At 54.2% G+C, this 16878-nt stretch overlaps 1 protein-coding gene across 2 annotated transcripts in view; it reads left to right on the plus strand.

Moving 5' to 3' along the window:
* gpkow (G patch domain and KOW motifs) overlaps nucleotides 1-16878 on the plus strand; it is a 69513-nt gene that overhangs the window by 40590 nt on the left and 12045 nt on the right. For both annotated transcript variants that reach the window (XM_072488012.1, XM_072488011.1), the window contains exon 10: nucleotides 1024-1109. In XM_072488012.1, coding sequence (XP_072344113.1) covers nucleotides 1024-1109 — 86 coding nt within the window. The remainder of the gene's footprint in view (nucleotides 1-1023; nucleotides 1110-16878) is intronic.

Below are 16878 nucleotides of genomic sequence, written 5' to 3' on the forward strand. Positions count from 1 at the left end.
GGGTCAGCCCCGCACTGCCCTGCGGAGGGTCAGCCCCGCACTGCCCTGCGGAGGGTCAGCCCCGCACTGCCCTGCGGAGGGTCAGCCCCGCACTGCCCTGCGGAGGGTCAGCCCCGCACTGCCCTGCGGAGGGTCAGCCCCGCACTGCCCTGCGGAGGGTCAGCCCCGCACTGCCCTGCGGAGGGTCAGCCCCGCACTGCCCTGCGGAGGGTCAGCCCCGCACTGCCCTGCGGAGGGTCAGCCCCGCACTGCCCTGCGGAGGGTCAGCCCCGCACTGCCCTGCGGAGGGTCAGCCCCGCACTGCCCTGCGGAGGGTCAGCCCCGCACTGCCCTGCGGAGGGTCAGCCCCGCACTGCCCTGCGGAGGGTCAGCCCCGCACTGCCCTGCGGAGGGTCAGCCCCGCACTGCCCTGCGGAGGGTCAGCCCCGCACTGCCCTGCGGAGGGTCAGCCCCGCACTGCCCTGCGGAGGGTCAGCCCCGCACTGCCCTGCGGAGGGTCAGCCCCGCACTGCCCTGCGGAGGGTCAGCCCCGGCACTGCCCTGCGGAGGGTCAGCCCCGCACTGCCCTGCGGAGGGTCAGCCCCGCACTGCCCTGCGGAGGGTCAGCCCCGGCACTGCCCTGCGGAGGGTCAGCCCCGCACTGCCCTGCGGAGGGTCAGCCCCGCACTGCCCTGCGGAGGGTCAGCCCCGGCACTGCCCTGCGGAGGGTCAGCCCCGCACTGCCCTGCGGAGGGTCAGCCCCGCACTGCCCTGCGGAGGGTCAGCCCCGCACTGCCCTGCGGAGGGTCAGCCCCGCACTGCCCTGCGGAGGGTCAGCCCCGCACTGCCCTGCGGAGGGTCAGCCCCGCACTGCCCTGCGGAGGGTCAGCCCCGGCACTGCCCTGCGGAGGGTCAGTCCCGGGGCTGCCCTGCGGAGGGTCAGTGGTAGGTCAGTGCCGAGGGAACTCCGCACTGTCGGAAGACACATAGATCAGTGATTAAGGAGGCCGTGTTTGAACTGCTTACTCTCCCGTCTTCCCACAGGCATCAAGCAGTCCATGTTGGAGACAGTCATTCCCAAGCGGGATTCGGATTATGTAATGGTTGTTCTTGGACAGCACAAGGGACTGGTGAGTGAACACCAGTGTGAATCTTTAAAATCCCACCCATTCTCCTCCCTCACTTCCCGCACCCTTTAATATCCACCCATTCTCCTCCCTCACTCCCCGCACCCATTAATATCCACCCATTCTCCTCCCTCACTCCCCGCACCCTTTAATATCCACCCATTCTCCTCCCTCACTTCCCGCACCCTTTAATATCCCACCCATTCTCCTCCCTCACTCCCCGCACCCTTTAATATCCCAGCCATTCTCCTCCCTCACTTCCCGCACCCTTTAATATCCACCCATTCTCCTCCCTCACTCCCCGCACCCATTAATATCCACCCATTCTCCTCCCTCACTCCCCGCACCCATTAATATCCACCCATTCTCCTCCCTCACTCCCCGCACCCTTTAATATCCACCCATTCTCCTCCCTCACTCCCCGCACCCTTTAATATCCCAGCCATTCTCTTCCCTCACTCTCCGCACCCTTTAATATCCACCCATTCTCCTCCCTCACTCCCCGCACCCTTTAATATCCACCCATTCTCCTCCCCCACTCCCCGCACCCTTTAATATCCACCCATTCTCCGCCCTCACTGGCCGCACTCTTTCCGATCCCACCCAGTCTAATCCCACTCTCCCCCTCACTCCCCATACCCTTTAATATCCCACTCAGTCTAATCCCAATCCCCTCACTCCCCACACACTTTACTATCCCACCGTGTCTAAACCCACTCTCCCCCTCACCTCCACACTCTTTACTATCCCACCGTGTCTAATCCCACTCTCCCCCTCACTCCCCACACTCTTTACTATCCCACCCAGTCTAATCCCACTCTCCCCCTAACTCCCCAAATTATTATCCCACCCAGTCGAATCCCAATCCCCTCACTCCCACAACCTTTAATATCCCACCCAGTCTAATCCCACTCTCCCCCTCACACCCCACACTCTTTACTAACCCACCCTGTCTAATCTCATTCTCCCCTCACTCCCCACACTCTTTCCTATCCCACGCAGTCTAATCCCACTCTTCCCCCCTCACCTCCACACTCTTTACTATCTCACCCAGCCTAATCCCACTCTCTCCCTCATTCCCCACACTCTTTACTATCCCACCCAGCCTAATCCCACTCTCTCCCTCATTCCCCACACTCTATACATCCCACTCTGTCTAATCCCACTCTCTCCCTCATTCCCCACACTCTTTAATATCCCACCCAGTCTAATCCCCCTCTCCCCCTCACTCCCCACACTCTTTACTATCCCACCGTGTCTAATCCCACTCTCCCCCTCACTCCCCACACTCTTTACTATCCCACCCAGTCTAATCCCACTCTCCCCCTCACTCCCCACACTCTTTACTATCCCACCCAGTCTAATCCCACTCTCCCCCTCACTCCCCACACTCTTTAATATCCCACCCTGTCTAATCCCACTCTCCCCCTCACTCCTCACACTCTTTAATATCGCACCCAGTCAAATCCCACTCTCCTCACTCCCCATACCCTTTAATATCCCACTCAGTCTCATCCCACTCTCCCCCTCACCTCCACACTCTTTACTATCCCACCAAGTCTAATCCCACTCTCCACCTCACTCCCCACACTCTTTACTATCCCACCCAGTCTAATCCCACTCTCTCCCTCACTCCCCACACTCTTTACTATCCCACCCAGTCTAATCCCACTCTCCCCCCTCACCTCCACACTCTTTACTATCCCACTCTCCCCGTCGCTCCCCACACTCTTTACTATCCCACCCAGTCTAATCCCACTCTGCCCCTCACTACCCACACTCTTTTCTATCCCACCCAGTCTAATCCCACTCTCCCCCTTACCTCCACACTCTTTACTATCCCACTCTGTCTAATCCCACTCTCCCCCTCACTCCCCACACTCTTTACTATCCCACCTAGTCTAATCCCACTCTCCCCCTCACTCCCCACACTCTTTACTATCCCACCCAGTCTAATCCCACTCTCCCCCTCACCTCCACACTCTTTACTATCCCACCCTGTCTAATCCCACTCCCCCTCACTCCCCACACTCTTTACTATCCCACCCAGTCTAATCCCACTCTCCCCCTCACTCCGCACACTCTTTACTATCCCACCCAGTCTAATCCCACTCCCCCTCACTCCCCACACTCTTTACTATCCCACCGTGTCTAATCCCACTCTCCCCCTCACCTCCACACTCTTTACTATCCCACCCAGTCTAATCCCACTCTCCCCCTCACTCCCCACACTCTTTACTATCCCACCTAGTCTAATCCCACTCTCCCCCTCACTCCCCACACTCTTTACTATCCCACTCAGTCTAATCCCATTCTCCCCCCACTCCCTAAATTATTATCCCGCCCAGTTGAATCCCAATCCCCCTACAGCCTTTAATATCCCACCCAGTCTCCACATCACTCCCCACACTTTACTATCCCACTGTGTGTAATCCTACTCTCCCCCTCACTCCCCAAATTATTATCCCACCCAGTCGAATCCCAATCCCCTCACTCCCACAGCCTTTAATATCCCACCCAGTCTAATCCCACTCTCTCCCTCATTCCCCACACTCTTTATGATCCCACCCAGTCTAATCCCTATCTCACCCTCACTCCCCACACTCTTTTACTATCCCACCGTGTCTAATCCCACTCTCCCCCTCACTCCCCACACTCTTTACTATCCCACCCTGTCTAATCCCACTCTCTCCCTCACTCCCCACACTCTTTACTATCCCACCGTGTCTATTCCCACTCTCCCCCTCACTGCCCGCACCCTTTAATATCCCAGTCAAAGAGGTTTCCGCACCGAAAAGGCCCTTCGGCCCATGTCTGTGTCGGTTAAAAACAACCACCGAAATATTCTAATCCCATTTTCCAGCACTTGTCCCATAGTGTTGTGCTCCACTATCCTGGCTAAAACCGTGGACACTCCCACCCAGAATCTTCCCAATTTTTCACAACCCCAAAACATGTGCGCAGTATTTGCTGGCCCCCGCCCACACCTCTCACACTCAGCTGCTACCCCCTGAAAGAACCCACTCATTCTCGCCCGAGTCATATGCACCCTGTGCACCACCTTAAATTGTATCAGGCTCATCCTGGCACAAGACGAGGTCCCGTTTACCCTTCGCAGTGCTTCACTCCATACTCCCCCAATTGATCTCCATTCCCGACTCCGCTTCCCATTTCTCCTTGATCTTCACCACCCGCTCGCCTCCCTGCTCCCCCAGCCACTTATATACCCAATTCTCCCCTCCCCTTCCACATCCGGAAGCAGCAGTCGCTCCAGCAGGATGTATCCCGACAATCTAGGGAACCCCTTCCAGACCTTTCGTGCAAAGTCCCTAACCTGCAGATACCTGAACTCACTACCCCTCGGCAGCTCTACCCTCTCCCTTAGCTCCTCCAGACTGGCCAACCCTTCCTCCAAATACAAATCCCTCACCTTGACCAGCCCCACTTCCCTCCACCTCCTGTATACACTATCCAGGGATAATGAGGGGACAGAGGGAGCACAGGTGTCGCTCTATGCCGATGACCTCTTGCTGTATGTTTCGGATCCGTTGGAGAGTATGGGAAGGATTATGGGCCTGTTGGGGAGGTTTGGAGGGTTCTCAGGATACAAGCTGAATGTAGGGAAAAGCGAGGTATTCCCGGTGAATGAGCTGGCACAGCGGGCTAATTTAGGGGGGGATGCCATTTACAGTAGCGAGGGATAGCGGGCTCCCTGAATACTACTCGGAGCCATTGGCAATGCTGCCGTCACCATAGCCCTCAAACTAGACCTCTTACAAGATTCCTCCTCCATCCTAACCCACTCTACCCTTTCTCCTTCCCACCACCGCCGCACCTTGTCCACATTCGCCGCCCAATAATAATAAAGCAGGTTTGGCAAAGCCAAACCCCCCTGCTGCCTCTGCCTCTGTAGCAGGGTCCTCCCCACCCTCAGCATCTTCCCCGCCCATACAAAGTCAGAGATGATTGTGTCCATTTTCCGAAAAAAGGCCTTTGGTATAAAGATCGGGAGAGCCTGAAAGATAAACAAGAACCTTGGCAGAATATTAATTTTCACCACTTGGACCCTCCCCGCCAACGTTAAGTGCAGTGTATCCCACCTCTTAAGATCCTGCCTGGCCTCCTCCACCAGCTTCGTGAAGTTCCACTTATGGAGCCCCGTCCATTCCCTCGCTACCTGAATCCCCAAGTACCCAAACCTATCCCTCGCTACCCAATAATACCCACAGAGGTTAGGCAGCGCCAACCCCCCCCCCCCCCCCCCATACCTGCACCACTCCAGGAACACCCTTCTCATCCTCGGGGTCTTCTGCGCCCACACAAATCCTATAACACTCCTGTTAACCCGCCTGTATAAGGCCTTAGGGATCAGGCTGGGGAGGCATTGGAACAGGAACAAAAACCTCGGGAGCCATCGTCATTTTAACTGACTGCACCCTACCCGCCAGGGAGAGTGGCAGCACATCCCACCTCTTAAACTCCTCCTCCATCTGCTCCACCAGCCTCGTGAAGTTAAGCTTATGTAGGGCCCCCCAGCTCCTTGCCACCTGGACCCCCAGGCACCTGAAACTCTTCTCCGTCCTTTTTAGCAGGAGCTCACCAAGTGGTGCACCAATCCCCCTCTCCTGGTCCCCTGGGTGCACCACGAACAACTCACTCTTCCCCATATTAAGCTTGTACCCGGAGAAATCTCCAAACTCTCTAAGGATCCTCATCACCTCCGGCATTCCCCCCACCGGGTCCACCACATATAGCAGCAAATCATCCGCATAGAGCGACACCCGATGCTCCTCCCCTCCCCGCACCAGCCCCCTCCAGTTCATCGACTCCCTCAATGCCATGGCCAGGGGACACCCCTGCCTCGTGCCCCGGTGTAGCCGGAAATACTCTGACCTCCTTCTGTTCGTGGCCACACTCGCCACCCGGGACTCATATAGCAGCCTCACCCACCTGACGAACCCCTCCCCGAACCCAAACCTTTTCAACACCTCCCACAGGTACCCCCATTCCACCCTATCAAAGGCCTTCTCCACATCCATCGCCGCCACTATCTCCGCCTCCCCTTCCATCGCCGGCATCATTATAACATTCAAGAGCCTCCGTACATTAGTATTCAACTGCCTCCCTTTCACGAACCGTGTCTGATCCTCGTGTATGACCTGCGGCACACAGTCCTCTATCCTCATGGCCAAAATCTTTGCCAGCAACTTTGCATCTACATTTAGGAGTGAGATCGGCCTATATGACCCACACTGTAGGGGATCCTTGTCCCACTTCAGGATCAGGGAAATCAGCGCTCCAGACATTGTCGGGGGGAAAGCCACCTCTCCCCTTGCCTCGTTGAAGGTCCTTACCCACAGCGGGCCCAGCAGGACCGAATACTTCTTGTAAAATTCAACCGGGAACACATCTGGCCCCGGTGCCTTCCCCGCCTGCATGTTCCCTATCCCTTTGACCAACTCCTCCAACCCAACCGGCGCCCCCAACCCCGCCACCTGCCCCTCCTCCACTCTCTGAAACCTCAGCCGGTCCAGGAAGCGACCCATCCCTCCCTCCCTCCAGTGGGGGCTCAGACTGGTACAGTTCCTCGTAGAAGTCCCTGAAGACCCCATTGATACCCTTCGCACTGTGCTCCCTCCTCCATCCCTAACTCCCCCCTAGCTGCCTCTCGCTTCCGAAGCATCCGGCTCGCCTTTTCTCCGTATTCATATACCGCCCCCTCCGCCTTCCTGGTGGTCAACAAATCGAACTCAGCCAGGAGGCTACGCCGCTCCTGAAGCAATCCCTCCTCCGGGGCCTCCGTGTACCTCCTGTCCACCCTCACCATCTCCCCCACCAACCTCTCCCTCTCTCTCCTCTCCCTCCTTTCCTTGTGTGCCCTAATGGAGATCAGCTCTCCTCTGACCACTGCCTTCAGCGCCTCCCAGACCACCCCTACTTGCACCTCCCCATTGTCATTAGCCTCCAGGTACCCCCGGACCCGCCCGCTCACCTCCTCATCCGCCAGCAACCCCACCTCTAGGCGCCACAGCGGGCGCTGGTCCCTCTCCTCCCCCAACTCGAGGTCCACCCAGTGCGGAGCATGATCAGAAATGGCTATCGCCGAGTACTCCGCATCCTCCACCCTCTGAATCAGCGCCCTGCTCATGACAAAAAAGTCAATCCGGGAGTAGGCCTTGTGGACATGGGAGAAGAATGAAAATTCCCCAGCCCCCGACCTCACAAACCTCCATGGGTCCACCCCTCCCACATGGTCCATGAACCCCCTCGGCAGCTTGGCCGCCGCCGGCCTCCTGCCCATCCTAGACCTAGAGCGATCCAGTGCCGGGTCCAGCACAATGTTGAAACCCTCCCCATTATCAGGCCCCCTGACTCCAGTTCCGGAATCCGGCCCAGCATACGCCGCATGAACCCCGCATCGTCCCATTTCGGGGCATATACATTGACCAACACCACCCGCTCCCCTGCAACTTGCCACTTACCATCACATACCTACCGCCACTGTCTGCCACAATGCTCGACGCCTCAAACGACACTCTCTTCCCCAACAAGATCGCCACCCCCGATTTTTTGCATCCAAACCCGAATGAAACACCTGCCCTACCCACCCCTTTCTCAAACTTACCTGATCCGCCACCCTCAGGTGCGTCTCCTGAAGCATGGCCACATCCGCCTTCAGCCCCTTCAGGTGCGCGAACACCCGGGTCCGCTTGACCAGCCCATTCAGTCCCCTTACATTCCAGGTTATCAGCCAGATCAGGGGGCTACTCACCCCCCTCTCCCACAGACTAGCCATAGCCCTCCCTAGGCCAGCCGGTCCCCCCGCACGACCCGTTCCCCACAGCGGCAGACCCCCGCTCTGACCGCCTCTGACAGCTCCAGCTCCCCCTTGACCATTCCAGCAGCAACCTGGTTCATCCCCCCCTCACCCCCAGCTCGGTTCCCCCCTAGCTGCATTGCTCCCCCCATTGCACTCCCGTAAGTCCTGCTGACCCCGGCCACTCCCGCCGCTCCATCGACCCACCCCCCCCAGTGTGGAACTTCCCCTCCCCGCCTTGTCCACCACCAGGTTCTCATCCATTCCACTCCCAGCGCGGGAGAAAAGCCCACGGTTCCCAGCTCCGGCCCCGCCCATTCAACCCTAAGCGGGGGGAAAAGCCCACGCTTCCCAGCTCCGGCCCCGCCCGTTCAACCCTAAGCGGGGGGGAAAGCCCACGCTTCCCAGCTCCGGCCCCGCCCGTTCAACCCTAAGCGGGGGGAAAAGCCCGTGCTTTCCACTCGCCCGGCCCCACCTCCCCTGGCGCAGCTCCCTTTCCAGGCCCGGTCCCACTACCCCCACCTCAGGCCTCCCCCCCCCCCCCCCCCGCCCCATGGGGCCCCATCTCCCCAACCAGCCATCAACCCCCCAAGCAGTTTACCTACCCCCCCCCCCAACGAGCCCACCCGGTGGACCTAATCAAAACAATGCCCAATCAACCCCCGAAAAACAAAGAACCCCCCCCTCGAAACACAACACAACAATCCCCAACCATCCCTCCACCGTGACCCCTCGTCCCTAACCCTTAGTCTGAATCCAGTTTTTTGGCCTGAACAAAGGCCCACGCCTCCGGGGACTTGAAATAATGGTGTCGGTCCTTATAGGTGACCCGCCGGCTGCAGCATACCGAACTTCACCCACTTCCTGTGCAGCACTGCCTTCGCCCGGTTGTAACCGGCCCTCTTCTTCGCCACCTCTGCACTTCAATCCTGGTAGATCCGGACCTCTGCGTTCTCCCACCTGCTGCTCCGCTCCTTCTTGGCCCACCTTAACACACACTCCCGATCAGCAAACCGGTGGAACCGCATCAGCACCGCCCACGGCGGCTCGCTGGGCCTGGGCCTCCTCGCCAGCACTCGGCGGGCCCCCTCCAGCTCCAAGGGCCCCTGAAAGGCCCCCACTCCCATCAGCGAATTCAGCATGGTGACCACGTAGGCCCCCACGTCCGATCCCTCCAGCCCCTCCGGGAGACCCAGGATCCGCAGGTTCCTCCGCCTCGACCGGTTCTCCATCTCCTCGAACCTCGCCTGCCATTTCTTGTGGAGCGCCTCGTGCGCCTCCACCTTCACCGCCAGGCCCAGTATCTCGTCCTCGTTCTCCGAGACCTTCTGCCGGACCTCCTGGATCGCCCCCCCTTGGGCCGCCTGGGTCTCCAGCAGATTATCAATTGAATCCTTCATCGGCTCCAGCAGCTCTGCTTTCAGTTCCTTAAAACAGCGCTGGAGAAGCTCCTGCTGCTTTTGCGCCCACTGCCTCCACGCTTCCTGGTCTCCGCCCGCCGCCATCTTGGTCCTCCTCCCTCGCACCTTTCTTTGCTTCAATGCCACTTTTTTAATCGCCCCGCTCCTGGTCCAATCCATACACTATCGGGGGAATGTTGCTGTCCCCTTCCCACACCGGGAAACGTCGAACAAGCGCCATTACAGGTCCTAAAAAGAGCTCAAAAGTCAGTTTTTAGCGGGAGCTGCCGAACATGCGACTTAGCTCCGCATAGCCGCAACCGGAAGCCCATCTCCTCCCATGATCAACTGGTACGTGGCCAAATCTGGGATTGCCGCCAGCAACCCCCTCATAAAACCCATATCATCCCAATTTGGAGCATACACATTTACCAACACTACCAGTGCCCCTTCCAATACCCCACTCACAATCACATATCTCCCACCTGGAACACTCACCTCCTTCGCACTCACAAATTCCATTTTTTTGCTCATTAAAATCGCCATACCCCTCGCTTTCAAATCAAACCCGGAGTGAAAAACCTGCCCGACCCACCCCTTCCTTAACCTAACCTGGTCCTTCACACGGAGGTGTGTCTCCTGCAAAAAGACAACCCCCGCTTTCAAGCTCCTGAGGTGCGCAAACACCCGCGACCTTTTAACCGGCCCATTCAGTCCCCGGATGTTCCACATTCCCAACCTTACCGGAGGCTTGCGCCTCCAATCCCCACCTAACTACTGCCCCTTTAATTCCACTCTGTAGCTAGCCCATCCCAGATGGCCCCTTTCTTCAGCCCTGACCAAGTCATCTCTCACCCCTGCCACGTCGCAGAAACACCCCCGCCCTCGATTTTCCCCTTCCCCTTTCCCCCTCCCCCCGGCCACCCCTCTTGGCCTTCTCCCCCACCACCTCACTTTGTGCCGCCCTTGAACAGACGTAGGCACATGAACAGATGGGGTATAGAAGGATACAGGCGGTTGGCCTAGATGGGACACGTGATCGGAGCAGGCTTGGAGAGCCGAAGGGCCTGTTCTTGTGCTGTTTTGTTCTTTGTACTCCAGCTGTGGCTTAACAAACATTTTATACAGTTCCAACATAACCTCCCTGCTCTTAAATGTGATGCCTCAGCTAATAAAGGCAAGTATACCACATGCCTTCTTAACCACTGGAGCCACCTGCTCTGCTACCTTAAGGGACCACTGGACATACACACTAAGGTCCCTCTGGTCCTTTGCTTCTCAGGGTCTTGTTCATCATGTATGCCCTTGTTTCTCTTGCCCAAAAGTGCATCACCTCACACTTATCCGGTTTGAATTTCATTTGCCACTGATCAGCCCATCTGACCAGCCTGTCTACATCCTTCAGTAACCAGAAGACTATCTTCCTCACTATTTACCACCCCACCAGTTTTCGTATCATCTTACTGATCAACCCTCCTACATTCATGTCTAAATATTTCTATAAACCACAAGGGCCCAACATTGATCCATGCGGGACCCCACTGGACACAGGCTACCAATCAGAAAAGCACTAATCGACCATCACTCTCTGCTTCCTGCCACTGGATTCCATGGGCTCTTACCTTCACTATCAGTCTCCCATGTGAGATCTTATCAAAAGCCTTGCTGAAGTCCAAGTTGACTATGTCAAATGCCTCATCTACCTGGTCACTTTGGAATAGACATGACCTCCCTTTAACAAAACCATGCTGACTGTTCTTGATTAATCCTCGCCTCACTGAATAGACCCAGATAATATTGGGAAAGTTGAAATCCCCCACTAAAACTACCTATCTATTTTTCTTGGACTGTTAGGGGGGCCTATAGAACACTCAAAGCAATGATTGCTCCTTTTTGTTTTTTAAATTCTACCCATAAGGCTTCATTTGAAGAGCCTGCTAAGATGTCATCCCTCCTTACTGCTGAAATCGATTCTCTGATGAAAGTTGCGACACTTCCTCCTCTTTTACCTCCTCCCCTGTCTTGCCTGAAGATCTTACATCCTGGAATATTGAGCTCCTAATACTGCCCACTTCTCATCCATGTTTTAATTTGTGCCCTCGACTCATCTGCCTTGTTCTTCAGACTCCTTGCATTACAATAAATACCATCCAATCTTGCCAAACTCCCTTGTGACTTAACTGGTCTACAACTCCTCTGCCTTCCTGACTCACTTGCTGTCTCTTCTTATTTTAGCTGTGCATGTCCCAGTGCTGATCCTTCTCTCAGAATCCCACCCTGCTGCCAAGTTAGTTTAAACTCTCCCCAATAGCACTAGCAAAACTCTCTGCAAGGACACTGGTCCCATTTCGGTTCACATGCAAACAGGTACAGGTCCCACCGTCCCCCAAAATGGTTCCAGTGTTCCACTAAAAGTAATCCTGAGATTATTACCTTTTGGGCTCTGTTTTTAATCTACTTCCTAGCTACCTAAAATCTGCTTGCAGGACCTCATCCCATTTTCTGCCCATATCCTTTTGATTTGATTTAATTTATTGTCACATGTACCGAAGTACAGTGAAAGTATTTTTCTGCGGCCGAGGGAACATACAGAGTACGTACATAGTAAGTTTGCAGACGACACGAAGGTTGGTGGAATTGCGGATAGCGATGAGGACTGTCAAGAGGATACAGCAGGATTTAGATTGTTTGGAGACTTGGGCGGAGAGATGGCAGATGGAGTTTAATCCGGACAAATGTGAGGTAATGCATTTTGGAAGGTCTAATGCAGGTAGGGAATATACAGTGAATGGGAGAACCCTCAAGAGTATTGAAAGTCAGAGAGATCTAGGAGCACAGGTCACTGAAAGGGGCAACACAGGTGGAGAAGGTAGTCAAGAAGGCTTACAGCATGCTTGCCTTCATTGGCCGGGGCATTGAGTATAAGAATTGGCAAGTCATGTTGCAGCTGTATAGAACCTTAGTTAGGCCACACTTGGAGTATAGTGTTCAATTCTAGTCGTCACATTACCAGAAGGATGTGGAGGCTTTAGAGAGGGTGCAGAAGAGATTTACCAGGATGTTGCCTGGTATGGAGGGCATTAGCTATGAGGAGCGGTTTAATAAACTCGGTTTGTTCTCACTGGAACGACAGAGGTTGAGGGCTGACCTGATAGAGGTCTACAAAATTATGAGGGGCATAGACAGAGTGGATAGTCAGAGGCTTTTCCCCAGGGTAGAGGGGTCAATTACTAGGGGGCATAGGTTTAAGGTGCGAGGGGCAAGGTTTAGAGGAGATGTACGAGGTAAGTTTTTTTACACAGAGGGTAGTGGGTGCCTGGAACTCGCTGCCGGAGGAGGTGGTGGAAGCAGGGACGATAGTGACATTTAAGGGGCAGCTTGACAAATACATGAATAGGATGGGAATAGAGGGATACAGACCCAGGAAGTGTAGAAGATTTTAGTTTAGACGGGCAGTATGGTCGGCACGGGCTTGGAGGGCCGAAGGGCCTGTTTCTGTGCTGTACTTTTCTTTGTTCTTTTTTGTTCTTTATAGTAGACAAAAAGAATAATCAACAGAGTACATTGACAAATGGTACATCGACAAACAGTGATTGGTTACAGTGCGGAACAAGCGGCACACAAAGCAAATACCTGAGAAAGAGCAACATAGGACGTCGTGAATACTGTTCTTACAGGGAACAGATCAGTCCCAGGGGGCGTTGTTGAGGAGTCTTGTCGTTGTGGGGAAGAAGCTGTTCCGATGTCCGGATGTGCGGGTCTTTAGACTTCTTTACCTTCTGCCAGATGGAAGGGTCTCGATAATGCCTTCCTGAGGCAGCGGGTGGTGTATACAGAATCAATGTGGGGGTGACAAGCTTGTGTGATGCGTTGGGCTGAGTTCACCACACTCTGAAGTTTCTTGCGATCTTGGACCGAGCAGTTGCCATACCAGGCTGTGATGCAGCCCGACAGGATGCTCTCTATCGCACATAGAACATAGAACATAGAAAATACAGCACAGAACAGGCCCTTCGGCCCACGATGTTGTGCCGAACCTTTGTCCTAGATTAATCATAGATTATCATTGAATCTACAGTGCAGAAGGAGGCCATTCGGCCCATTGAGTCTGCACCAGCTCTTGGAAAGAGCACCCTACCCAGACTCAACACCTCCACCCAACACCAAGGGCAATTTGGACACTAAGGGCAATTTATCATTGGCCAATTCACCTAACCCGCACATCTTTGGACTGTGGGAGGAAACCGGAGCACCCGGAGGAAACCCACGCAGACACGGGGAGGACGTGCAGACTCCGCACAGACAATGACCCAAGCCGGAATTGAACCTGGGACCCTGGAGCTGTGAAGCAATTGTGCTATCCACAATGCTACCGTGCTGCCCTTAAGAACAAATAAATCTACACTATATCATTTTCCCGTAATCCATGTACCTATCCAATAGCTGCTTAAAGGTCCCTAATGTTTCCGACTCAACTACTTCCACAGGCAGTGCATTCCATGCCCCCACTACTCTCTGGGTAAAGAACCTACCTCTGATATCCCTCCTATATCTTCCACCTTTCACCTTAAATTTATGTCCCCTTGTAATGGTGTGTTCCACCTGGGGAAAAAGTCTCTGACTGTCTACTCTATCTATTCCCCTGATCATCTTATAAACCTCTATCAAGTCGCCCCTCATCCTTCTCCGCTCTAATGAGAAAAGGCCTAGCACCCTCAACCTTTCCATCTGTAGAAGTTTGAGAGTCGATGCAGACATGCCAAATTTCTTTAATTTCTATAGGCAGTAGAGACGTTGTTGGGCTTTCTTGACTGTTGCATCAACGTGAGTGGACCAGGACAGGCTGCTGGCGGTGGTGACCCCCAGGAACTTAAAGCTATCGACCATCTCCATTTCGTGCTGCGCTTCCTGAAGTCGATGATCAGTTCCTTGGTCTCACCGACATTTAGAGAGAAGTTGTTTTCAGTACACTATGCAACTAAGTGATTTATCTCCCTTCTGTAGTCTGATTCGTCGTTGTTTGAGATACGGCCCACCACAGTTGTATCATCCGCAAACATATTAATGTGAGTTGGAGTTAAATCTTGCCACACAGTCGTGTGTATCGGGAGTACAGTAGAGGACTGAGCACACATCCTTGCGGGGCTCCGGTGTTGAGGACTAATGTGGAGGAGGTGCTGTTGCCTATCCTGACAGATTGCGGTCTGTTGGTGAGGAAGTCGAGGATCCAGCTGCACAGGAAGGGGTCAAGTCCAATATTGCAGAGTTTGGTTATTAGTCTTGTTGGGATAATGGTGTTGAAGGCAGAGCTGTAGTCTATGAACAGCAGTCTTACGTAGGTGTCTTCATTGTCGAGGTGTTCGAGTGTTGATTGTAGAGCCAGGGAGATGGCATCTGCTGTGGGTCGGTTTCAGTGATCGGCAAACTTCAGTGGATCGAAACTGTCTGGGAGGCTGGCAGTGATTCGTCTCATGACTAGCTGCTCGAAGCATTTCATGATAACAGACGTCAGGGCCACCGGTCGGTAGTTGTTGAGGCAGGCTACCTTGTTCTTCTTTGGTACTGATATAATGGGAGTCTTCTTGAAGGAGGTGGGGACCTCAGAGCGAAGGAGTGAGGTGGTGAAGATATCTGCGAATACACTCGCCAGCTGGTCTGCGCAGGCTCTGAGTGCTCGCCCAGGGACTCTGTCGGGGCCTGTCACTTTCTGCGGATTCACTTTCAACTCTTACCTCTGAGGCTGTAATAGTGGGTATGTGTGTGTCCAGGGCTTATGGGGCGGGTGGCACTGATACATTGGCTGACTGCTCAAAGCGGGCATAGTACCTGTTCAGACCATCGGGTAGGGATGCTCCAGCCCCAGATACCAATGTGTACCACAATATTTGTGAATTCAGATCAGAGGGGATGGAGGCTAGGGCAGTTGCATGCTCCTCCTGTAGGCACGAGGGGACATAGCTTTAAACTGAGGGGTAATAGATATAGGACAGAGGTCAGAGGTAGGTTCGTTACGCAAAGAGTAGTGAGGCCGTGGAATGCCCTACCTGCAACAGTAGTTAACTCACCAACATTGAGGGCATTTAAAAGTTTATTGGATAAACATATGGATGATAATGGCATAGTGTAGGTTAGATGGCTTTTGTTTCGGTGCAACATCGTGGGCCAAAGGGCCTGTATTGCGCTGTATCGTTCTATGTTCTATGATGTGGGTGGTGAGGAATACCACCGGTGTCCCTGCTGACTATACCTGCAGGAAGTGCACCCAACTCCAGCTCCTCAGAGACCGCGTTAGGGAACTGGAACTGGATGAACTTTGGATCATCCGGGAGGCAGATGGGGTGATAGAGAAGAGTTACAGGGAAGTAACCACACCCAAGGTACTGGACAAGAGTAGCTGGGTTACAGTCAGGTGAAAGAAAACGAACGGGCAGACAATGCAGGGATCCCTCGTGGCCGTTCCCCTTCAAAACAAGTATACCGTTTTGGATGCTGTTGGGGGGATGATCTACCGGGGGAAGGCCCTAGCGGCCAGGTCTCTGGCACTGAGCCTGGCTCTGTGGGTCAGAAGGGAAGGGGGGAGAATAGAAAAGCAATAGTGATAGGAGACTCAATGGTTAGGGGAATGGATAGGAGATTCTGTGGTCGCGAGCGAGACTCCCGGAAGATTCTTAAGGGGGAGGGGGAGCAACCAGAAGTTGTGGTGCACATAGGCACCAACGACATAGCTAAGAAAAGGGATGAGGATCTAAAAAGTGATTTTAGGGAGTTAGGTTGGAAGCTAAAGAGCAGGATAAGCAGAGTAGTGATCTCAGGATTGCTTCCGGTGCCACATGCAAGTGAGGCAAGGAACAGACAGCGAGTGCAGCTGAACACGTGGCTACAGAGCTGGTGCAGGAGGGAAGGCTTGCAGATATGTGGATCATTGGGACATCTTCTGGGGAAGGTGGGACCTGTACATGAAGGACGGATTGCACCTAAACTGGAGGGGCACCAATATCCTGGGTGGGAGGTTTGCTAGAGCTCTTCAGGAGGGTTTAAACTAGTTTGGCAGGGGGATGGGAACCAGAGCTATGAATCAGAGGATAGGATAGCTGTTGAACAAGCAGAAATAGTATGCAGCAAGTCTGTGAGGAAGGATAGACAGTTGATAGGACAAAGTTGCACTCAGTGGAATGGGTTAAAGTGTGTCTGTTTCAATGCAAGGAGTGTTAGGAATAAGGGAGATGAACTTAGAGCATGGATCAGTAATTGAAATTACGATGTACGGAGACATGGATTTCACAGGGGCAGGAATGGTTGTTAGATGTTCCGGGGGTTAGATGTTTTCAGAAGACTATGGAGGGAGGTAAAAGAGGAGGGGGCGTGGCACTGTTAATTGGGAAATGCACCACAGCTGCAGACAAGGAGGTAGTTAAGGAGGGTTTGTCTACTGAGTCAGTATGGGTGGAAGTCAGAAACAAGAAAAGAGCAGTCACTTTATTGGGAGTTTTCTGTAGACCCCCCAATAGCAGCAGAGAGATAGAGGAACAGATTGGGCTGCAGTTCTTGGAAAAGT

The sequence above is a fragment of the Scyliorhinus torazame genome, chromosome 22 (assembly GCF_047496885.1).
Source record: "Scyliorhinus torazame isolate Kashiwa2021f chromosome 22, sScyTor2.1, whole genome shotgun sequence".
In the NCBI taxonomy this organism is placed as follows: domain Eukaryota; kingdom Metazoa; phylum Chordata; class Chondrichthyes; order Carcharhiniformes; family Scyliorhinidae; genus Scyliorhinus; species Scyliorhinus torazame.